At 48.0% G+C, this 23424-nt stretch overlaps 5 protein-coding genes across 5 annotated transcripts; 4 read left to right on the top strand and 1 right to left on the bottom strand.

Moving 5' to 3' along the window:
* The first annotated feature begins 3602 nt into the window (after nt 1-3602).
* LOC111079094 (elongation of very long chain fatty acids protein 4) lies at nt 3603-4730 on the top strand. The gene is made up of 4 exons (XM_022374113.2): nt 3603-3784; nt 3871-4033; nt 4145-4316; nt 4377-4730. The coding sequence occupies exons 1-4, from the start codon at nt 3603-3605 to the stop codon at nt 4685-4687; spliced, it is 828 nt and encodes a 275-aa protein (XP_022229805.1). The 3' UTR covers nt 4688-4730.
* Nucleotides 4690-7049, bottom strand: LOC111079093 (nedd8-activating enzyme E1 regulatory subunit). The gene is made up of 7 exons (XM_022374112.2): nt 6965-7049; nt 6505-6644; nt 6280-6444; nt 5580-6225; nt 5190-5523; nt 4887-5135; nt 4690-4821 (listed from the first exon to the last, which is right to left on the bottom strand). The coding sequence occupies exons 2-7, from the start codon at nt 6570-6572 to the stop codon at nt 4709-4711; spliced, it is 1575 nt and encodes a 524-aa protein (XP_022229804.2). The 5' UTR covers nt 6573-6644; nt 6965-7049; the 3' UTR covers nt 4690-4708.
* Nucleotides 7050-7053: 4 nt separating this feature from the next.
* On the top strand, nt 7054-7879 carry LOC111079095 (CCAAT/enhancer-binding protein 2). Its single transcript, XM_022374114.2, has 2 exons — nt 7054-7304; nt 7436-7879. The coding sequence occupies exons 1-2, from the start codon at nt 7185-7187 to the stop codon at nt 7685-7687; spliced, it is 372 nt and encodes a 123-aa protein (XP_022229806.1). The 5' UTR covers nt 7054-7184; the 3' UTR covers nt 7688-7879.
* A 593-nt stretch (nt 7880-8472) lies between these two features.
* LOC111079096 lies at nt 8473-11303 on the top strand. Its single transcript, XM_041594714.1, is given in 3 exon segments — nt 8473-10202; nt 10336-10509; nt 10566-11303. Coding segments are annotated over 3 exon segments (2430 nt in total). The 5' UTR covers nt 8473-8650; the 3' UTR covers nt 11270-11303.
* A 133-nt stretch (nt 11304-11436) lies between these two features.
* Nucleotides 11437-22870, top strand: LOC111079092 (chromosomal serine/threonine-protein kinase JIL-1). Its single transcript, XM_041594713.1, has 9 exons — nt 11437-11962; nt 12551-13118; nt 13179-13637; nt 16890-16958; nt 17022-17155; nt 18698-18782; nt 18852-19663; nt 19732-20189; nt 20271-22870. The coding sequence occupies exons 2-9, from the start codon at nt 12716-12718 to the stop codon at nt 21706-21708; spliced, it is 3858 nt and encodes a 1285-aa protein (XP_041450647.1). The 5' UTR covers nt 11437-11962; nt 12551-12715; the 3' UTR covers nt 21709-22870.
* Nucleotides 22871-23424: the final 554 nt, after the last annotated feature.

Below are 23424 nucleotides of genomic sequence, written 5' to 3' on the forward strand. Positions count from 1 at the left end.
ACAGAGAACGAGAACGAGTGACAAACAGCAATGGGGAGAGCCAAGAAAAATGACTCTGCCAAGGCCAAGGGAGCTACAGTTTATGGGCAGAGTGCAAGTACAGACTGCAACAAGTACGTGAGGAAAAGTACTCAAATAATGATAATTCGCTTTGTTGTTTAGCCCAATTAAAATACAAATAAATGAAGCCTAATCAAAATTTGATTCAGAAATGTTCGCCACCCCTTAAGGTGTTTCCACAATCATTCCCCCTCTTCGCACCCGACTCGATGAACACTCGCCCAGAGAAGAAGAGCTTGCCACATTCCCATTGAGCCGGAAACGGTGCACGGAAATGCGAGTAAACACGGAAAGCGATTCGAGTTGACAGTGGATGGCCATCGATACGAGATGGCAATGGCAATGGCAATGGTGACAGGGAAATGCTTGGATGGCGAGCCATAAGCTAGCAGGTCCAAGGGGGTCAGTGGCATATTCCCCCATTCAATAAACCCCCTCTCCACCCGCCAGAATACAGCATAACAAAGGGAAAGTACCGACCTGCAATGGCAGCTTGACTTGCTTCATGATATTTTGCCTCTTTTGTCACTGACAGCAATTGCTCGCCGCTGTCAATGTCCGCACATTGATACTCCGTACGTATAATGATGCCAGAAACCAGTGTCCGTCCGAGCAGGGTCGTCCACTGAAGGTCGATTTTGTGCGGTGCACCAGCAACGATGATGCGGATATATTTTTGTATTATTGTGGGACTATTGTCCGCTTGTTTGTGAGTGTATTTATGGCTGCTTGATCTGGAAAATGTGGAGAATAAAAGGGAATAAATTCCCTAAAATAGAAAGGCACCTTCAGCAAGAGCTCAGCGGTTCAATAGAATTCTAATCAATCTCGCGTTTCAATACACTCGCTTATGCATACATACATACATATAGCTTTTGCACTTTAACCCCCTTTGGATCGCTCCACCGACCGCTGACATATCCCCATCTATGTCCGAAGGGGTCAAAAGCTGACAAAAACTGAAACAGAGTGACGGAAATTCATCATCGGAGCGACTGCAGCGGACAATGGAACAGGAGGAACATGAGTGCCATTGGAGGGAGCAGAGCACTCCTAACAACTGTCCAGCGGAATGTGCATGAAGTTGTGCGGCACAAAACTGTAATCTATTTAATAACTCACGCGGAGTCCACGGGGCTTCAACAATGTCAACGCGCTGCGACATATTCGAGCAGCTATACCAGTCCCACTCGCACTCCACGATTAAAGGGGTAAGTTAGGGGTAGTAGCCAGCCCCATATATAGGTGCAGGTGGAGCTCAAACACCTTTGACCTCTGGCAAACCCACATACGGTGTGCCCTGCCCTCCACCGCAGCCATGTTGGCCACAGAAATAAATTATTCAATGCCCTGTGAACGGTCCAATGGATCAACGCGAACATTTATACATATATACAGCATAGGTACGAGTATTTCCACGTGCCTCTGGGTGGGGGAGCGGGCAACAGGATGGACATCTATCCGTCAAATGTGTTTGCCGATGCTGCCCAATGAGAAAACTTTGTGTGCAGCTGTTGAAAAGACCATCGAAATGGCATAGCTAGAGGTGAACAGGATGTAGCGGCGACAATGCGATTACAGAGGATTAGCTATCTATATGTAGAGCATTGACTTTGATTCCTAGCATACAATAATAATATAATTAATAACTGAAGCCATGTGCTTGCCCCTTTGAGGCACCATGGCAACTGCCTGGCAACATATGTAAGTATGTATATGGCCGGAAGTACCCATCCCTAGAACATTGAGTGGAGTGTGCGATGATGGAGGGTGGGCGGGGGTTTGGTGCTGATTATAACAATCAAACTAACTCAATTATACGCATACGTAAGCACGCACAGGCCCAGGGAACGGATATATGTATGTGGGTGAGAGGGGAGGCTAGACGGGGCACAGGACATGCGTGGCCGCAGGACATGATGGCATATGTGCAACTTCCGGATGGGAAGCAAAGCTATGCGGTAAGCCGCAGAAAAGGCATGACATGGCATGTGGCAGGCCCCGAAGCCCCCAGTTTCGAGGCGAGACATTTTGACATTATTTTAATGAAAATTGACTCTTGATTCAAGGCAGGGGGAGCGCACTTTCAATCCACATCTAACCCGCATGATTGAGCCCATAATATGGGGTACAAGTGCGGCCGCTGCGGTCAAAATGCGATACAATTGCCTTTTACGAGTACCAAAAAACAAGGCACACAATATATGTATGTAATAACCCCCCCAAACATCATTCAATGGCACTCTGTAGAGAACCCTTTGGACGCAGCTGCTCGGCTGGCATTGGCAAACCCAAAATGGAAACAGCAACAGCGGCAAAGGAAGAGCAAGAGCAAAAGGAAGCACGAACACTCGGCACAAAGTGCCAGAGGTGCAAACACGTACAGTAATACAAATAAAGAAAACAATAATAGAAAATGGACTCGAAGCCAGAGACATGAAGAGCCAAAGGGCCAAAAGCCAGCAGAGAAAAGCGCAAACAGCAACGAGCGGGCCAGCGAGCCAGCGAGCGCTAAGGGCATACAGCTGCGGAAACTGGAGACTGTCAGGAGAAATATTTAGCTAAAAGAATAGTAAATACCCTTCGCGAGATGGGTAGGGGAAAAATATTCCTAATTGTTAGCTGGTTTATATCACATATATTCAAATACAGCGTAACTATGTATTGGGGGAATATCTTTGTGGGCTTCCGTGCCACAGAACACAATCAAAGTCACCTTAGAATTTAACCAAAATTCGTTGCTCAATGCACAATTAAAATCCCATCCAGACCTGTCCGTTTGCCTGTCCGTTATGCTCATTCGAATATCAAAATCCAAGAGTGAAAATCCAGATATTTACCGCTCCCAGGATAAGAGTATTTTCTTGGCAAACTGCTACAAGCTCTTGGAACGTCTTGGGGAAATGTTTGTTTTTCGTTTTTAGCTTTCAGTATACCCATTTTCCACGCCCACTTCGCCCACACCTGCCACCCATCACCGAGCGCTGCTCACGTTGCACTCTTTATTGTGCTGCCGCAATTGTTGCTGCTGCAGCTGCTGCCATTGCACTTATCAATATTGATGATGGGACGCCACAAAAGATACGAATATAGGAGGAGTAAGTACGAGCATATTTAACGCTTCGTTGATTAAGAGGCAAGTGGCAAGTAAATGCATCTCCTTAATCAAGATGCCCAATGGGAGGAGTTCGATTCACGTGTGCAATATATAAAACGGAAAATGGACAACAATGGACTGTAGACTGCATTTGAAATGCCATTCAATGCCGAGATTATGCTCCGCCCTTTGACTGTAAAGTGAAAGAGTTATCAGACATCAGAGGTTTGTGGCAAAACCCCAGAGAGACCACACCTGAACTTTTACGCTTCAGTGCAGGGCTCGGATCTAATTAGACGTCGCAGCGTGGCAATCGAATATGTAAACGCATCAGCAGTCAGGGTCAACATTGAGCCATATAAAAGACGTATGTCGCTGCTGGTACGCATTCAGTTTTGGCCAAGAATTCGCTTTAAAGCCAACGTTCAACGTTCAACGTCCAACGATGTCGTTCAATGGCAGCACGAAAATTGGTTTCCCCGGCATTGGCAGCTATCCGTATCCATTTGCGGAGCTGGCGGATGAGCGCACACGGACGTGGCCGCTGGTGGAGTCGCCTTGGAATGCAGCTATCCTGCTGGCCTTGTATTTGCTGATGGTGCGCTATGCACCCAAATGGATGGCCAGGTGAGGCAACGGCAACGGCCACGGCCCCATTCCTTTGGCGGCCATCCTTATGCGACGTACAATGCCTCATGACAGCTTGAACACAGGTACAAACCGTTGCAGCTGCGTGGCCCATTGTTCTGCCACAACCTGGCCATGGCCCTGCTGAATGCCCACATATGCCTGGAGCTTTTTACGGCGTCGCGTGCCCTCAACTATAGCATCAGCTGTCAGCCGTGTCGGGTGAGCCATAGCCCCCATGAAATGCGTGTAAGTTTTTGTGAGTTTCAAAGTTGAGTTGGGTTGGGTTGGGTCTTGGGTCTTGGGTCTTTGACCCGCAGAACGGGGAATCAAATTGAATGAATCCTTTGTGAAATGCAGATTGCCGCGGCCTTTTGGTGGTTCTACATCTCGAAAATACTTGAATTTGCCGACACGGCCTTTTTCATCCTGCGCCAGAAGTGGTCACAGTTGAGCTTCCTGCATGTCTACCACCATAGCACCATGTTTGCCATGTGCTGGATCGTTGTCAAGTGGATACCGACCGGCTCGAGTGAGTCTCACCACATAACCTCATACCCGCGCTGTCTGTATCGCCTCGTCCTTCCCACAGCCTTTCTGCCAGCCATGATGAACTCCTTCGTGCACATCATTATGTACGGCTATTACGCGCTGAGTGTGCTGGGGCCCCGCATTCAGCCGTATCTGTGGTGGAAGCGCCACTTGACCGCCCTGCAGCTGTTGCAGTTTGCCATTGGCCTGGCCTGGGGTTCGCAGGCCATCATCCAGAGATGCGAATACCACACCTGGGTTAGTCTCACCGGCGTCGCCTACATGCTAACGTTTCTCTACCTCTTTGGCCGCTTCTATGCCCAAAAATACAGGGTAGCAGCAGCCGTCAAGCATCTCAAGTACACGAAATAAAGTTCTGAGCCACAGATTTTATTACAACTTCAACGTGACACTTTCGGTGCTTACAGCATTGTAAATAAAAGTATTATCAATGGGCCTGTATTGTTTGGTAACAATCTTGATGACCTCCTGGGCAGCACAGCCACCTGCAAACAGAGATGTAAAACGTTAGCTGGGGTCTTCTACGGAGCTGTGTACTCTGCTGCCTCACCAATGAAAGCGGAGACGGCATGCAGCTCGGCGCCGCCGTAGCGACAGATCTCGTGCAGTACATCATCGCTGATGGTCGCATGCGTGCCCAAATCGCTTAGCATTTTGCCAGCGATTGTCTTGAGGCGTCCAATGTCCTGTTCGGCAGTGCACTCGCCGGGAATGTGGCCGCATTCGCTGAGGAAACGCTCATAGGCGCGCAGGGCAAAGTTGTAGGCCGTAAGATTGTCCTGGACCTCATTTTCCTCCACTTAAAGAACAAAGAATGAATCAGACTCAAGCATTATTCAGACTGAGAACTCACTCAATGGCAACAGGCGACTGTTTCGCTCGTACTCTTCGGCAATGCATGTACCACGCATAACCGCCAGACCGGCAGCCTCACGGCAAAACAACTTCACGCTTCGCTCGTCAATTGTGTCTGGGGGCAGAGACAGCTGCTTGAGGTAGTCCTGGCACTTGTGGTACACCTGATCGGCATCCTGCAGCGCCTGCTGGCGGTAGATGTTCTGCAGGGCAATGTACGAGTCCGTGTTGGCCGTCATGTCGGGCAGGACGCCAGGCAAGGGCAGATGTCCGTTATTATCGTGTATTAGAAAGCTCTTCAGCGCCTTGGCCATGATCCAGAAGACGTTGCTCTGTGTGTAGAACGATAATCAGTTACCTTCCTACAAATATCTAGGACGAAAGGTACCTTCTTGGTCAGAAGCTCGCAGGCTTCATCATCGAATATGGCTTTGAGAGCTGGCGGCACTGTGCCTGCACCGAATGCTGTGTTGACCGCCTTGATGGCCTCCTCGTAGTTCTCCTCATCTGCCTTCATCTCTGTTCTGATTACTTCACGCAATTGGTTCTTCTCCTTGTAGTTTTTGGGCGTCTCGTGACCATCCGGCTGCTCCTTCTGCCAGAGTCTGAGATATTTGTAGAGCACCAGCAGCCAGGGCACCTTGCTGGTTACCTCTGTGCCCTCCAGATGCTCGCGCAGTGCCTTGAACGGTTGCTCCAGACGCAAGTCGAACTGAGGATTGTCCGGATGGGCCTCCACAATGCAATGCTCACGTATCTGGAGGCGTATGGTGCCCATCATGCCCAGCGAACGGCAATACAGCAGCGGCACATTCGACTCCCACAGGCGGTTCGAAAGCAACAGCAAGGCTTTCTCATTCAGGTTCGAGGCAATGACCAGGTCAAAGCTGTCGAAGAAATTCGGACGATTGTCCAGCAGGTAGTCTACACTTTCATCCACATAGTCGCCGTTGACGTCGGGATTGAGCTCCTGCAGCAGCTGTTTGCATGCCAACGCCTTCGATTTGCCAATGTAGCTGGCGTCCAGGAAGAAGCTGAAGACAGAGACGCGTTAGGCTGCATTCTGGCCAATAATATGTTGCACTTACTTGTTGCCCAGATCCTCCTCCTTGACAGTGCTGCCATCGGCCACCGTAAATCCCCCGATACCCGGCAGCACAAGCCCCTTGGCTGTCTCACAGCCAACGGCGGTCACGTTCACCAGGCAAATGGTCGCCGCCTCCAGCAGCGTCTGTCCATGCTCGCCCCAAAGCCTGCACAACGTAGATTAAATGAGTGTCAGTTGGGTTTGCTTCAATGACTGTTACTGTTACCTGATTTGTCTATCATATTTCTTGCTTTTATCGGACAATTCCGGCGACTTTGGTGCTGGCGAAGACATTGTTGGCAAGTTGAAATGCAAAATACGCCGGGTTGCAAATAAATCAGTCTAGTGCTGGTAAACGTGTGCAGATTAGCCGTGCCGATGATTGTTATCACACAACGTTGAACCGATGTTTAATTATAATTAAAAATCTTGCTTAAAACATTTATTAACTATTACGTATTACATTTTGTTTAGTTTTAATTGCATTAGACGCTTGATCTTACGCAGCTACATACAAGAAATCAGTCTTTACAAATAAATTGTATTAACATTTAATAAATAATAAGGCTACAAATTCTGAGCAAACGGAAATCTTTGCTGGCATTGTGTGGGTGTTGGAGGGTTGAGGCTACGCTATTTAAATCTGGTGTATTGTTGCTAATTTAATTGATTTAATTTTATAATACCGTAAACTTATTGTCCGATGTGCAATATTGCGACTGCGCATTTTCCAACACTCGCTCAAGAGCAACCATCTGTTTTCCGTCTCCTCTTTGGTAACATCGTTCGCGCTGTAATTTCACAACAACACGCTCCGCTGATTGTTGGAGCTACAATTGTCCAGCCCCAGCAGCTCGCACACGACTCGAATTGAACTAAATACAAATTAAAATAATTACGGAGAGTATGCCAGCCAGAAGGAGGACTGCGGCGGCGGCAGCGTCGAGCAGCAAAGATGGGGAGAGTCCGCAGAGTCCGCAATCCGATGATCCCGCATACAAAATGAAAAGAAAAAAGAACAATGAGGTAAGTGGCATGTAAAGATACGAGTGGTGGGCACGCTTGCGGAGGAAAACATGTTGCTAGCCTAGATCTCCCAAAAATAGCCACACACGATAACTTATTGATTTGTCTTGTTTCTTGTTTCGTTTCTGTAGGCAGTGCAGCGCACACGCGAGAAGTTAAAGAAGTCGGCCGAGGAGCGCAAGCTGCGCATCGATAAGTTGAAACGGGAGAACGAACAGCTCAAGACGAAGATCAAGTCGGGAAAGAAGCACATTGCCACGCTGCGGGAACTGATCATACAGGGCGAGAAGACCGAGGATCATCATCGCATCATACAGGAGATTTTGGGTGCCCCGGACTCTGCCGATGACGACGGGGATGACGACGATGATTCCAGCAGTTAGATCGTAGCGTAGCAACATGACCAACGAGCAATTGCTTTTAATTTACTTTATACTATTCACCTACTTCTAAGCATTATCTGTGTATGTGTGTACTAACCGTCGTAGACGTCCAGCTTTTCCATGTGCAGGCTGAAGACTTCGTCCATTTTCGTTATCGCGATTTAGTCGCCAAATAAATCCCCGTAAAATGTAGAATTTTTTGTCTTTCCCGTGTACCGTTACAGCGCCAGTGCCGTTAAGTCTTGCTCTCTTTGTTGCTATCGCTGCTTCCGTTTTTCCAGTGCTGCTGCTGCTGCTGCTTCCGCCTGTTCCATTGATTTATTGCACTTTTATTTTCAACATTACTTCCAACTGTTGACTGCGTATCGGATTGAATTTTGATTTTGTGATAGGTTGAAATGGGGATTTTTCTGCTTGTATGTAATTAATTGAATTGAACTCTTCCGCCAATTAGCACCCCCGCACGGATCGAAACGATTCTGATGGAAGATTTTTGGGGCCCTGGAGCGTATAAACGTCACATGGCAGGCAGTCGAAACTGTATTGAACGACAGCTAGAACAGAGCCAGCGGGACTGTTGAACGTTTGGGGATACTGTCGCTTATGGTTGGGCCACGGCTGAACGCTTATTTCCTTATTTTTTATTTATAATTTCACGTAACTTATTTTAGTTGTTTTGGTCTCTCTCTCTCTCCTCTCTCTCTCTCTCTCTCTCGTTTGCTGACAGCTCTCTTTGGTAGTGTTGAACAACGCCCCAGACTGACAGCTGATCAGGGCTACATTCTGTTTTATGTAGTAAATATTTAAAAATGACAATAGCCAAAATTCAACATTACATTTTCATTTAAAGAATGTCACAAAACTAAATAAATTCAAGTAATATGCTGCTACCTTTGAAGACTTTTGAGCCCGAACAACCCGCCAGTTCCAACACGTACCTGCTGCAGCGCCAGATAGCGAAGCATGGAACGAAAACACAAGAGATGCTGTTTCAAGCGTTCCGATTCAATTTGCAGGATGAGAGAAATGCGAGCGATGTCGAGGTCCAGCACAAGCGCCGAGAACCGCAGCCAACACACTGATTCGCGAAACTCGATACCAGCCGCTGGCAAAGCCTCGTCCAGCTCCGTTTCCCAGATGACCAAAGATAGCCCCAAGAAACGCTTCCTGTCGTTTCTCTGGCGCAGAAAAGAGTCCAAGGAGCTGCGCAAGCAGCGCAAATCTCTGAAGCAGGCCAAGATTAAGCGACTTAAAACCAACCCCAGCATTCCAATGGAGGAGCAGGACATTCGCAAGCTCATCCGGCTCTACTGCAAGCACGACAATCTCTACAATCCGAAGAACTCGTACTACGGCAACAAGGAGATCGACGAGGACTGCTACATCGACATGACCCGCTCCTTTCCCGGCCACACCAGCAACGACCTGCGCGGCTATCTGGAGGAGCTGAAGAACCTCTTTGAGCGCGAGTACACCATCATCGAGAGCGCCTGCCGCAACTACGGGGATATTATGACCCCGTCCATCCAGTACTACAACGAGTTCCTCTTCCTGGTGCCCTATCTGTGCATCAACTTTGACAAGAAACGGCCGCGCAGCTCCAGCGACATGGGGCTGCCCAAAAGCTCCTCACCGCACATGTCCAGCTCCTCCTCCAGCATGATATCGCACAAGAAGCCATCTACGACGGATCTGAAGAATACGCTGGCCGCCAACGAGATGCTGCGCAGCAAGATGGCCAATCTGGCGGCCAGCCCCTTCTCGCCGTGTGGTTGCTTTCCAAAGTGCAAGAGGCGCAAAACAGAAAAGAAACCCAGCGAAAGGTCCCTCAAGAAGGAGAAGGAGAAGAAGCAAAAGGGGAAGCAGGAGGATGCCAAGAAAAAAGGGGAGCAGCAGGCCCCGGACGATTCGGTAGTGGATGCGGATGGGCAAGTTACCTTCTCTCCGTCCACACAGAAACGGAATTCTCCGCCAAAACCACTTCAAGTCACTCAGAACCAGCCCCAGAAAGTGCCAGAATCTAAAATGTCCTTTGAATCCTCATACTACTCCACCGAAAATGAGAAGGAGGTCACAGACCTATCCCGTCGCTCCAGCACCAACCCACCTGCCCCGCCCGACCAAGACGTACGGCAGGAGCGGAGACCTAGTGGACCGCGGGCCTGTCCACGTGATGTCCCATGCCCTTTGGCTGCACCTCAGGCCCAGACCAGCAGCTCACCCACAGAACCAGCGTGTGGGAATGCCCAACAGGTGCAGATGCTCTGCGACATGATTCGCACAGAACTGACTTGTGCGCCGGATTTCATTTACTTCGATGCCAAGTGGCGCATCATCGAAATACTGCGGGAGGTGCACAAGCGCCAGCTGGTCCACCTGAAGGGCACACCGATCGGCAACGGACCACGCTCTTCGCAGTCACCGCCGCCTCGCCGCTGAAGAATATCCCGGCCAGTCAAAGTGCCCCGCGAAGAGCATCGGCAGTGCCAGGACAGAAGGGCGGAGCAGCACGCCCGTGCGCCTGTCAGTTCTGCCGTCGGCCCGCAAACTGATCTCACTGATCCATCGCCATTCGGCGCTATCAGCAAGAACCCTGACCCACTTACGGCAGATAAGCGTCTGTTTTCTCACCATCGAGCGTACGGCAGATACAAAATCGCTCTTGATGGAAGTGGAAGCATTTCTGAACAGCTCCAAGCTGCTGCAGCACTGGCCAAGTTGTCTGCTAGGCCTTCTCCTCGTTATGGCCGTCAAATACGTCTTTCACAAGCGGAAGGAGTGCTCCCAGCAACATAGTGTTGCCAGGGATGAGGATGTAGCAAGTATTTTCCTGTTAAATTGTTAATTTGCTTCTTGATTCAATTTATTTGGCTTGCAGCTGAATTCGAAGAGGAAGCTGACGACGACCTGCAGCCCGCGCTGGAGCAGAAGCCGCATGTGCAGTTCGTTCCTGGGCAGACACTCAATCCCAATGGCGCCCAACGGTTCCACGAACTGGTGCGTGGACGTCGCAGCATCCGTTCGTTCAGGGCCTGGCCCAAGCCCAGCCTCAGCGTCATTGAGGACTGCATAAGGGCGGCTGGAACAGCTCCGAGTGGAGCCCACACAGAGCCCTGGACATTTTGCGTGGTGGAGGAGGCTGCAGTTAAGCAATCCGTGCGTGAGATTGTGGAGCACGAGGAGCAGATCAATTACAAAAAGCGCATGCACCCGCAGTGGGTCACGGACTTGCGACCGCTCCAAACAAACCATGTGAAGCCGTATCTGACGGATGCACCATATCTGATCCTGATCTTTAAGCAGACCTACGGCACCACCAAGGAGGGGCGACGGAAAACGCACTATTACAATGAAATCTCCACGTCCATTTCTGCCGGGATCCTGCTGTGCGCTCTCCAGGCGGCGGGCCTATCATCGCTGGTCACAACTCCCCTAAACTGTGGCCCAGCCCTGAGAGAGCTGCTGCAGCGACCTGGCAACGAAAAACTACTCATACTCCTGGCTGTGGGCTATCCGACAGACGATTGCAAGGTGCCCGACTTGGAGCGCAAGCGTCTGGACGAGATTATGGTCAAATATTAACATATTCATTTCAAATTAAACATTACTAAAAGTGTTTGTTTTCTTTATTATTCTCTGCAATAGGGATGGCACATCAATAATATCGATAGTATGTTACTGAACCGTGCTAGTGCTGTGTAATTCGCACAGTACTAACATTTGACAGCACTCTTTGCCGCAGTTTGGCGTTTTCCCACACACGTATGACACAAACGCAAAAGGAAAATTTCTGCAGTCGGTCGCGCCGTGGTCTGAAAAAAAATAAGTGGAATATTCCACTAAATAATAGCAGTTTGTGCGCGGTTTTTGTGGGCCACTAGTGGGTATTAGAGTGCTTGAAGAACCCATTAATCCGTGGACTAATTGTGTTCTGTGGCAGCGCTCAAGGTGGCTGTAGCTAATAAGTGTCCCACGAATGAGAGCGTAAAGCAGATGGCGGAGAGCGTCCCGCGCGTCAGTGTGTGTGTGTGTGCGCGTGAATGAGAAGTAGAAAGCGGCGGTAAAAACCTTGTTCGCGTGTAAAAAACTACACATCTAAAACGAGAGATATTTAATAAATAATAATTTCGTTGGTGTATCTCGAGTGGAAAAACAGTGAGACATATCCTTGAGCGTCCCAGCCATCGGCCAGCAGCAACGCAGCAAGCGATCGGAGATAGCAGACGAAAACAAAACGCGTCCCCTGGAACCGCCGATACCGAGGAATGCCAGCGTGTGAGTGTGAAAAGTAAAATGTGGAAACTGAAGAGGAGGTGGGGGGAGGCAACTTTAGCAGCACTCCGCTAAAGATTGTGATTAAAGCAAACGCAGCATTAAATTGTTGAATAATATTTAAGCCCCCACCAGTGCTGCAAAAATTGCCCTGCAATATCATCAGTGTTGCATATTGCCCAGCCCCACGCATAATCCAACACTCCCCCTCCCAACCCCACAGTTCTGTCAAGTGTCTCCTGTCCCATCCGTCTGCAAATATTATTTTAGATTCTTATTGTTCTTGTGTGGTGAGAGAGTGTCGGAGCTGGGGGGGCTTCTTTTTCGTTACACTGCCATTAACTCTGTCTCCAATTGTAATTATTTAGCAGAACAAATGCGTGCAAGTGTGCTGAAACTGTACCATATTGTGGGATGCGGAAGGGGAATAGTCTTGGGCATGGCATGGCATGTGGGGGCCTACGGTGAATATCACCTAAATGCGACGCAAATAGATTCTATGACAGTGTCTACTGTACACCACAAAATATTTTGGATTTCCCCACACTCGACGACTAAAACTATAATTTTTTATTTTCTCTCATCTTGCAGACCAACAATGCGACATGATAGTCGGCTACTGGACGTCTTAAGTTGTTGTTACTGTTAGAATTGTTCAATTGTTTACAACTTGTTGCCTACGTAAGGGAATACGTAGAGAAAACGGACCAACTAGAACGCGACGCCAGCATCCCAGGTCCCAGTCAAGCCGTGGATATGAGTAGTCGCCTGCAGAAGCAGCCGGCTGAGATGGTGGGCAACTTAAAGCCCAGCGGCCGAGAGTCGCGTCGCAAGGCGGCCGTGGTGGCGGCGGCGTTGATTACTGCCTCAGAAGATGCCAATGAAGAGCATCGCACGAATGGCCATGCCACAAATGGTGGCGGCAAGCGCAGGCGGGCCAGCAAGGCTGGCAAGTCGCCCGTCCTGACCAACGGCGACAGCAAGAGGCCCAAACTGAAGCAACAGAATCCGGTGAGCGCGACCGAGAAGGCCGTCTCCACCACGAGGACCAACAACAAAAGGTACATTGCCTGCAGCAACAACAACAATAATAATAACAGCAACAGCAAAAACATTAATGTGACCAATGGTCAACACAACAACAACAAGAAGGCCACCAGTGCCAATAACACCCCATCGCCATCGCCCCCAAAAGCGTCAGCGGCGGCGGCAGCAGCAGCAACAGCGAAAAAACAAGACTACAATTACCGTGACACCATGTCGCCACCCACACCGCCCTCGCCGCCGTCACCCGCACCCAATGAGTCGGAGGTGGTGTGCATTTCCGATGCAGAGAGCGAGGAGAACGAGCCGGCAGACTACTTTGACAGGGACACAGAGGAGGAGGAAGAGGAGCCTGACGTTGTGGAAGTGGAGGATGAGATTCTGGTGAACGACACAGCCTCTACCCCAACGACAAAGCTGCAGCTAAAGAACATTAATCCGAAGAACATAGCTGCAGCAGCGGCAGCAGCAGCGGCGGCAGCAGAAGCGGCAGCCGCAGCAGCGGAAGCGGCAGCAGCAGCAGCAGCCGCATCACCCAACTTTGGCATCCCGACCAGCAACAGCACGCCGCTGGATCTTAACAACGAGGCGCATCAAAGGGACCTGGAATCCGTGACAGATCTGCGGTCCTACGGTGAGTCGGGGGAAATTTCATTTAAGTTTCCAACATCCAGTTTACCCATCTCTGGGCTCAAGGTTGCCAAAGTTCAATACGTTTGAAATCTCACTAAATCAAACTCATAAAATGTCCAAATTCGTTATCAGCAAGAAGAAATAATACATGTTCTAAGCCAAATTATTTTATTATCAATTTTTGTTGGCAAGGTCACAATTTAAGATTAAACCTAGGGAACTTTTACTGTATTCATATTTCATTCATCGGAGGAAAACAAAGGGTTAGTTAGCCAAAGAAGCTCTGTGTGAGCGTAAAGGGTGGGGGGTGTGGGTGGCTGCGCTTCCGTTGCAACTTGGTCAATGCCGAGCGGCCTTTGGTGTCCTTTTGCAAGTGGAGCACATGCATTTAACCTTGACACAATTACCTACTAACCGTCGACCCTGTGCGTACAGCTCCTCCGCCCCCTTGCCTTCGGGGGCGGTGCATGCGAATGCCTTTTTGGGCGTTGGGTGTTAATTCTACTGACCGAAACCTCTCCACAACAACATTTACGTGGAGAGGGGAATGTGGGCAGACAATGGAAAATTCGGCAGGCACAGTGGAATCGATTGATGCGATGGAATGAATGTACATAGCTGGTTGACCAATTCATTATTCGTTCCCAGGAGTTCTTCGCACCAATTTCTATCGCAGTATGTGTCACTAGTTTTTGGAATTTTGAATTTCTCAGCGATTGAGAAAGCGAAAGTTTCCATACCACTGTGGTTCGCTTTTCGACATCGACATGCACAAGGTGCATTTATTAAGCGGTGAGGCATACCTAGAGAGAGAGCTCTCCCATGCAATGGTAGAGAATAGTAGTGGTAAACATAGAGAGAGCAAAAGATGGAGCGGCATTTCGGTAACGCCTCACCCTATATTCGTACATCTTGGGCATGCACTCGTGGCTATGCGTGTGCTCGTGCGTTTATGTTTGTGTGTGTGTGTGTATTCATGCTTGTTTGCATAAACGTGAGATTGGGTCGGTGTTGGGAGGAGGATGGTTGCAGGGTGCAGTAGTAAGCAATTTATTTACTTGAACTTGGCAATGCAGCTCCTCGAATATCAGCTATAGAACCCGTTAGCCTTTGTGGATAATTGCCTGTAATCGTTATTTGAGTTGTTTCATGTTTAAACATTCCCCTCTAGTGCTTATCTTTGCACCCCCACCCAACTCCTTCCGGCAGTTCGATACAAAAATAATGCTCTCTTCACACACCCCTACGTGATCAGTAGAGAATGCTATCGCCGCTCTCTGCCTCTCAGTGGTGCTCTGTACAGCACCGCACCCGTTCTGTTAACATACGTACACAGCTGTCTAACAGAAGTGCATTATGTATAGAATTTTGGAGAAATATTTGCTGGTGGGTGGGGGGGGGGAAAGCATACGAACGAACATTTCTACTTGTTGCTCGATTGTCATTGTCTTTTCTTTTTTCGGCTTTGCGTTCATTAAACTTTGCCTAGAACACGATGAGAGAAAAACATTCTGTGTGGTTATACAGTTTAAAAACCCTGCTAAGTACATACATACATATGTATGTATATTTTGCATATCAAGGCCAGCTGCGGTTAAACATTGCGGTTTCAAGATACATACATTTGTACAAATGTACATACATAGATGCACAAAAAAATACTTGTATAAATTTGTTAAATAAGTGTTCCCAAATTTAAGATTATAATTCTGTGTGAAATAAACTACAGATTCAAAGTATAATACGGTGAATCAATAAAGTCTTATCGCGAATATAAATTCATGTTTGAAGAATGATTAGCATTGATCTTTTATTCCGTGGAAACATTTTGACATTGAAATTTGTTTATACAAATATTAGTTATCGCAAGAGGTGTATGGTACCAGTACTGCCACATATTGTTTACATGTAGTTTCAAGTTCTTGCCTCAGCTTTGTGGGAGTCCTCAAGTTTCCCTCTAGTTTGTGGATGCCATCTCATATTTTCACACGTTTTTTTTTTTGCCCAGTTCTTGTTGAATCAATAATTCCGTTGAATAAGTTGCTTATCGCAATTCGCCCTCCCACTCAGGCTCTCGGGTGTTTTTAGGTTATTGTACCCTCAAGGAATTCAGAGTGCTGTGTTGTGCTTGTGTTTCGTGTAAATTACCTTTATTCGCTGTTAGCAACTTGTATTTTCAAATAAAACAACAGGTTTGTTCCAACGCAAGGCGGTTCCATTAACCTCTTACGAAGTTTGTGTCACTGTGACGCAGATTTCACAACAATTCGAAATTTTGGTAGAACATTTGTAACACAAGGGAAGGGTTGAATGGACTCGACGGCTGAGATCTATTCAATGATTCAAACGGCCGTTGAGAAAAAGCATTCACTCCGAAGGTCAAGTAGGTTCAAGGACAAGCTACCACATTTAATAGGAGAGTGGGAGACTGCTACACATATAGAGGAGCAGGTCTTAGACCTATGTACATGGAATAGAGAGCTTATGTACAGTACTCTCTTGGCGACATTTTATGAAATAAGTGTAATCCCAAGACATCAAAAAGAAGGCATGGTTCTGGGCCACGAAGTAATCGTAAATTCTACCCATTTTGGCGAGACGACGGACAGGCCAATGAACCGTTATTGCCTCAGCCTACATGTACATACATATGTACATATTGAAAGTGTCTGGACGAGAAGAATATTGAGAGAGAGAGAGAGAGCATTCGAAAGGCGAGAGAGATGGTGAACTTCTTTGCTTGGCATTGGGGTTTGGCAGTTGCGCAGGCTTTGGTCATCTTTCATTTCAAATCCCCCTCCCCCCAACAGCCAGCCAGCCACCTGCTGCTTATCCTTATGAAATTGCCAGTTTCATTCGGAGCCGTACAAACGCAGAGACGAGAGTACCAAAGCACTGAATCTATTTCTATTGCCTGCTTTCGTCTCTCTTTCGCATCATTCGCACATGTTTACAGTTAGGTGTCGTATACTAGTCGTACACTAAAATTAAGTGAATCAAGTGTCACGCACGTGCGCTGCCCTGTAGGTAAAACTAAAATGCGATACACTGCTCGCTGAGAGATTAGAACCCCTTTTGTTTAAGAAGAAAAAAATAAATATAAATATTCGCCCCCTTCAACTCGATTTAGATATTTCGGCACATATAACTGTGAGATGAGTGGAAACTTGGTCATGTTCGGAAATTGATATGCTTTTGTTTATGAATCTAATTAAATCCAAATATTTATCCATATTGTATTTCCCACACACAGTTAAATTATACAGTGAAGAGGCAGTGAGTCTAGTCGACTTTAAAATAATACGTGTTCTGGGTACTGGCGGTAAGTTTATCTTTTTATATGTAAACTCTAAAGTTAGTCTAACTTTTCCAATTCTTAATACAGCGTATGGACGAGTTTTCCTTGTACGAAAACTGACCCGTCACGATGCGGGTCAGTTGTATGCCATGAAGGTCCTGAACAAGATAACCGTAGTGCAGAAGCGTAAAACGGCCGAACACACCAAAACAGAGCGTGTGGTAAGTACTTAACGATGGGCGGGGAGAAGGGGGTATGAGTGGAGAGTAAAACCCTTTTAATCACAGCAAACAAAGAGAAGAGCGGGTTGAGGGGTACGTGTGCAATCGCAGTGATTCTTTTCGATTGTTTTTATTTTTCGGTTTATTTGTACCGTTGCCTTTTTACCGTTGCCCCTGACGGCGAGCTGTTTTGCAATCACTGCTGCAGAACTTATTTTCTTCAATAAAAGTGCAGCTCTGGTAAGACAGAGCAGAGACAACCTTCAGCTGCACACGTACAGTTTCCAGTAGCAAATCAAGAAAGAAGAGAGGAGTAGAGAAAGAGTAAACGAGGAAGCACAACAAGGAGGAAAAGACACGAATCGACGTGAATCTTCTTGTGACCCACATTCCGACTTGTTCTTGTTGCACCGGCACAAAGCTAACGGAGTAATGCAGAAAGAGAGAGAGAGAGAGAGAAAGAGAAGATATGTAGCTAGGCAGCGAACATAAGAGGCAAGGTAAATTAGGTAGAAGGTGAGGCACCCAAACCTGTTTCAGGTACTCTCCACAGTGGGGAGAGCGGTGCTGGCTGGAGTGAGCTTGAGATAGGAAGAGAGTATGAGAGAGAGAGCTTCGATCAGTAGTGGAAGTTGTTGCCTGGCTACGGCTATTGCAACCGGTTTTGTTGGCGACATTGAGAGAGTCGTAGTAAATCAATGAAAATAGAAACCGAAAAGAAAAAAAATAACAAAAATTCGTTAAATAACTGCAAACAGGTGTAGCGCGAGGGAGGGAGGAAGCGAGCGAGCGAGTGAGAGCACGAGCAGCCGAGATAAGCAGCGCATTGTCTGACAGATAAATTGAACAAATTTACAATTGGGCAGGCAACGGCGGTAGCTGCCTGCCCTGCTTTGCTGTCGCCTGCCTGGTTTTCTGTGCTATTTACGTTTCTCCCTCCCACTGATGGCCGACAGCCCGACAGACAGACGCTTGACGCCGTGGGGGTGTAGGCGGGAGCACTCGTTTTTTCAAGGTACCAATGCCTCTGTGCCACTAACCCAGTTATAGCCCATAGCCCGGCAACCAGATAGCCGGCTATCTACAATTTGGCCAAAATAGAAAGGAACAAAACCTGAAATGTGAAAGTTTTGGTTCGCTTCCCTACAATTGAAAACGGAAAGAGAAAGACAACGCCAAAAATGAAAACGAAAATCATTTATAAATGAAATGAATTCGTGCTAAAGTAACTGTTAACTGTTTTAGTTATCCATCTGCCACCCACACCCACCCACACACCCACACACACACACACACATACATTCCGATGCACACTCTTTCTCTCTTTTGCTGTAAACTTGAGCACTGTCTAAACGTGAGCGCAGCTGCAATGAAGTGCACGTACGCACACGCACACACAGCAGCTGGCATTTGGGAAGTACCTAAAGTAGCGAAATATGAGGCACAAAAGAGAAGCGAAAACAAATATTGCCAAGATTGCATTTTTCGATGGACTGATCTCGTGTTTACTGTAGCCCCCCTAACTCTTGCCTCCATTTTCAGGTACTGGAAGCCGTACAGCGCAGCCCCTTCCTGGTTGGCCTCCACTATGCCTTCCAGTCAACATCGAAGCTGTATCTGGTTCTCGGTAAGATCAAGATGATCACTGCTATATGCTGACCAAATTAAAATTACCATAATGCCAATGTTTTTGCAGACTTTGCCAAGGGCGGGGAACTGTTTACACATTTGTACCATGCCGAGCACTTTGATGAGCCGCGTGTGCGCGTCTATATTGCCGAGGTGGTGCTGGCTCTGGAGCAACTGCATCAGCTGGGCATCATCTATCGCGACATAAAGCTCGAGAATATCCTGCTGGATGGAGACGGACACATTGTCCTGTCCGACTTTGGGCTATCGAAGATACTATCGGAGGAGAATGAGCACCGGGCGCACAGCTTCTGTGGCACCCTGGAGTACATGGCCCCGGAGATCATACGCACTGGGCCGCCGGGTCACGACAGTGCCGTCGATTGGTGGTCTGTGGGTGTTCTGACCTTTGAACTGCTCACCGGAGGATCACCCTTTGCCACCTCTGATGGCCAGAGTCAACAGTCGGAGATCTCAAGGCGCATACAAAGGGATCAGCCGCAGATCCCGTCATCGTTCAGCGCGGCTGCCAAAGACTTTGTGTTGAAAATGCTGGAGAAGAACCCCAAGCTGCGCCTGGGCAAGAACGAACGCGATGCCAAAGAGATCAAGCAGCATCCCTTCTTCCATGGCATCAACTGGCACGATCTGCGCGCCAAGCGTCGCAAGGCGCCCTACAAGCCCGTCCTCACATCCGAGGATGACGTCCAGAACTTCAGCAACGAGTTCACCGACCAGCTGCCGGAGGACATCGAATGCGATGCACCCCCCAGTCGCATTCGCCTTTTCCGGGGATACACCTATGTGGCTCCCGAGCACTTGGAACAAATGCGCAGGGACAACAACTGTCACATTGAGTACTGCAATAAAGGATTACTGGTCGGTTGAAAGTCTCTCTCTCTCCCACATGCAAGCTATTGCTAATCTCTTGTTTTTCCCATCACCAGAATATGCCATCAAGACCGCAGGATCTGGATCTGGGCAGCCGCACTGCTGGTGGATCCTACGGTACCTGCTACTTTGCCGTGGACAACACCAACGATATGATATTCATGGTCAAGGTTGTCCCACTCTCAAAGTTTCGTGCATCGGAGGTGGACGCCCTGACATCCTGTGCCATGGACGATGATGCCCATCAGAATATTGTCCAATATCTGGGCACGTTCCGTGACAAATGCGATACATGGATACTCACGGAGTTCCTTGTCGGCGAGGAGCTTTCGGCGCCCATCAAACGCAATGCCCTGAACGAGCGGACCTGCCGTGAGCTCTTCCGTCAGATTCTGGAGGCGGTGCGCTTCATCCACTCCAAGAAGTTCATACACGGTGACGTAAAGCCCGAGAACGTTGTCTTTGAGAGTCGCGATGATATGGTGGTGAAGCTGGTTGACTTTGGCAGTGCCTGGTGGGTGCCTCACTCTTGCGTCTTGCCTTTATTTATTCTCATTTCATCATAATCTTATCTTCTCCTTCCGGGTGTCCACAGTTACAGCAGCAGCTTCACGAGCTGGCAGGACAAGCCGCGCTATACACTGGACTATGCACCGCCAGAGATGCTCCAGGATCCCAATATGGTCACATATACGCCGGCCGTCGATGTCTACGGGCTTGGCGCGACGCTGTACACGATGCGGGTGGGCCATCCGCCCTATCGCCAGGATCAGGAGGACAAGGAGCACTCTCCGGAGATTCATCACCAGTTACGTAGACGCATGCAGAGCGAGACGTTCAATCATGAATCCAAGCTCTGGGTAAGTGCCAGCCCGGAATTCCGCGAGCTGGTAGAGTGGTGCATGCAGCCCGATCCCGCCGACCGTCCGCAACTGGATGATATATTGGCGAGCGACTGGGTGCAGTCTGGTGGAGGTGGAGACTTGGACGTTGATATCATTGTACCACCCCAACTCCAGCAGGAGGAACATAAGGAGGAGCAGGAGCCTGAGGTGGAGCATGTGGATGAGCCCGAGGAGGAGGTGGTTAATGAAGACGATGATACCTTGGAGAAGTCGACACCAGGTATGTTGCCCGCAGATGCGGCTGAGGATGAGGACGAGGGAATCACCCTCCTCCACGAGCCCGTGCAGGCTATCGCGGCGACGAGCGAATCGTTCTTGATTCGCCCCACAGCATCACCGCCGCTATCCGACGACGAAGACTTTAGGGAACGCATTGAAATCAACTCTGAAAGTGATTTCTTGGGCTTCGATGAGAATCTGCCGCCCCTACACCTGCCCTCCCAATATTATGGGGAGCTGCCACTGCCAGTGCCCTTGGAGGAGACGTCCAACGCAATGTTGCCGCCGCCGCCGCCGTCGCTTGCTCCAGTTGCTCTTGCACCAAAAACAGAAGCCGAGGAGCTAACAATCAGACGGCCAAGAACACGCCAGCAACGGCGAACCGAGACCCATTTACTTACGCCTGTTGTAATGAATGAAGCCATCACAGACGCGGAGGACAGCAAGGTCGGTCTGTACCTGCTGATGCAACAACTGCCGCCACCGGCAGACGTACCGATACCCCCCACAACCAGCACCACCAAGACATCAATAGCAACCCGAATCGCACGCCCAGAGCCCGCCACGAAAGCCCCCAAAATGGGCCGTAAGAAGCGTGACGATGAGAATCTCTACGGCTTTGGAAAGACGCAAGTTTCTCGGCAAAAATCGCGGGGCAGCTGGCGACACTTCTGCCTCCTCATCAACGGTGTCCAGCAGGTGCTAAAGAATCGCTTCAAGGAACATCGTCGCGTATACTGTTTACCGCATATTAAATCCGAGATCCTTGACGAGGATGAAATCGTGCTGCCTCAGATATATCCCCGACCGAAGGCGCGAAAGCAGCGGCCGCCCAAGGTGCCGAGACCCCCAACGCGCGTCCAGCCAGAGAGGGCGCGTGCGCTGCGCCAGCGGTACGTGTTCGAATGACGTCGCGCCATCGGTCGGTGGTTTCGCATAGGAGAGGCGACGGGTAGTGTCGTGGAGGTGCTGGATGACGATGATGATGCGGATACGGATGCGGAGGAGCGCCAACTGCAAGCGGTGCTGGCGGCGACCATGCAGTGGGCGTCTGGCTCCAGGAGGCAACTGAACAGCTGACGACAGATGAGGACAGGTAGCAGAACAACGAGGGCAACTAGGGCGAGGCCGCAGCGTGTAGCAACTGTCTAACTGCCACACAACAACCCACACACACCAACACACGGACTAACACTGAAAGCAAGAGTCGAAGGATCCGCAAGGAGCACCAAAGATCCTTTCATGATTTGTTATATACTATAATAGATAATAGAAAACCTTAGGACATAAGTTGGGACACCTCTTTGCCAACTATTTGTGCGGATAAGGGCTAACGCAAACCGCAAAATGGTAGGGAGAGGAGATGAGAGTTAAACCGGGCAACTATCCTTATACAAATATATTCTATATGCGATATGTTGTGCTAGTTAATTTTTAAATAGCCTAATTGTAATTACAAAATTCAATAATAAATCGGGAATCGTACGCTAGGCCGCTTCTTGTTCAAGCGGGGATCCTAAGATCAATTTAGATGCGATACCAGAGAATGTAACAATCACTAAAAGCATTAATCAGTTAATCAGTTATATAGTTATTCGTTAAGGTCAACAAACATTGATAACGACACAACCACACCACATAGACATCATCCAACGACCTCCCAAGCTACAACTACATAAATCTACATGCTAAATTTCACCTAAGTTCGTTAAACATATTCCCACACACTATCATCATCAATACCTCAATAACCATCATCATCATTATAGGTATCATCATCATCGTACATATATGTATGTTCAAACGTTGCCAATGATAATCAGTATAAGGACTTGTACTGCTCTTGATTTGCTAATATTTTAAGTGTGTTGTCCTCTTCGTGTTTGCAATATCTTCGACCTTTACTTGTCCTCCTTCTGATGGATTTGGCAACAGTTTGTATACTAAAAAAAACTAATTGTCGTTTGTAATACTGATTTCAGTGAAAGGATGGAATCTGCGACTTCGTCCACGAAATCGGTGCTATCGGTTTGAAGCGTGTGCAAAACAGAGTGGTCACCTCCTAATTTCTCGATTTTAATTGTTTTTTGTTTTTGTTAATAATTGTGAATGTTCATTTTATTAGCTTTGTTTTTGTTTTATTTAATTTATCATCGTAAAAGGATCGATTAACTGCAAATAAATCTAATACAATAACATTTTTCTAATGCTTTTTAAATACCCGATACTCCAAGAGTATGCGGGGTAGGGTATATTAAATTCGCTATTCAAATTTGTTTTTTTCGATTTTTTTTTTAAAGTTGTTTTTTTTTGTGTATTTTTTGTACATTGATTTTAACAACCTCACATGCACTTGCACTTTGACACCACCCACACACAACCCTCCGCTGAAACATAAACAAAATACTAACACACATATCGAACTTTTGTAAATTTGCTATAGAGTCGATTAAATTAGAGATTAATGTTGATAAAGCTCATGATGTAAATTTTAGTATAAACGAAGTAACAATTTATATTAAAGTTGCCTTTAAACCAGTTGCCTTAGAATGAACACACACAAACCAAAACTCCAAGAAGACGTCGCAATATAACGGTGTATAAATATGTAAGAAACAAAACAAA

Source organism: Drosophila obscura, unplaced genomic scaffold, assembly GCF_018151105.1.
Source record: "Drosophila obscura isolate BZ-5 IFL unplaced genomic scaffold, ASM1815110v1 contig_1, whole genome shotgun sequence".
NCBI classification, from domain to species: domain Eukaryota; kingdom Metazoa; phylum Arthropoda; class Insecta; order Diptera; family Drosophilidae; genus Drosophila; species Drosophila obscura.

Excerpts from the sequence above, each read along its gene's own strand:
- LOC111079094 (XM_022374113.2), top strand. The coding sequence starts at position 3,603 with ATGTCGTTCAATGGCAGCACGAAAATTGGTTTCCCCGGCATTGGCAGC. Across the intron at positions 3,785-3,870 it reads GCACCCAAATGGATGGCCAG|GTACAAACCGTTGCAGCTGC; the intron begins GTGAGGCAACGG and ends GCTTGAACACAG. Across the intron at positions 4,317-4,376 it reads GTGGATACCGACCGGCTCGA|CCTTTCTGCCAGCCATGATG; the intron begins GTGAGTCTCACC and ends TCCTTCCCACAG.
- LOC111079093 (XM_022374112.2), bottom strand. The coding sequence starts at position 6,572 with ATGTCTTCGCCAGCACCAAAGTCGCCGGAATTGTCCGATAAAAGCAAG. Across the intron at positions 5,136-5,189 it reads CAGTCGCCTGTTGCCATTGA|TGGAGGAAAATGAGGTCCAG; the intron begins GTGAGTTCTCAG and ends TTGTTCTTTAAG. Across the intron at positions 4,822-4,886 it reads TGCCGTCTCCGCTTTCATTG|GTGGCTGTGCTGCCCAGGAG; the intron begins GTGAGGCAGCAG and ends CTCTGTTTGCAG.
- LOC111079095 (XM_022374114.2), top strand. The coding sequence starts at position 7,185 with ATGCCAGCCAGAAGGAGGACTGCGGCGGCGGCAGCGTCGAGCAGCAAA. Across the intron at positions 7,305-7,435 it reads AAAGAAAAAAGAACAATGAG|GCAGTGCAGCGCACACGCGA; the intron begins GTAAGTGGCATG and ends TCGTTTCTGTAG.
- LOC111079092 (XM_041594713.1), top strand. The coding sequence starts at position 12,716 with ATGAGTAGTCGCCTGCAGAAGCAGCCGGCTGAGATGGTGGGCAACTTA. Across the intron at positions 16,959-17,021 it reads ACGTGTTCTGGGTACTGGCG|CGTATGGACGAGTTTTCCTT; the intron begins GTAAGTTTATCT and ends TTCTTAATACAG. Across the intron at positions 18,783-18,851 it reads GAAGCTGTATCTGGTTCTCG|ACTTTGCCAAGGGCGGGGAA; the intron begins GTAAGATCAAGA and ends ATGTTTTTGCAG.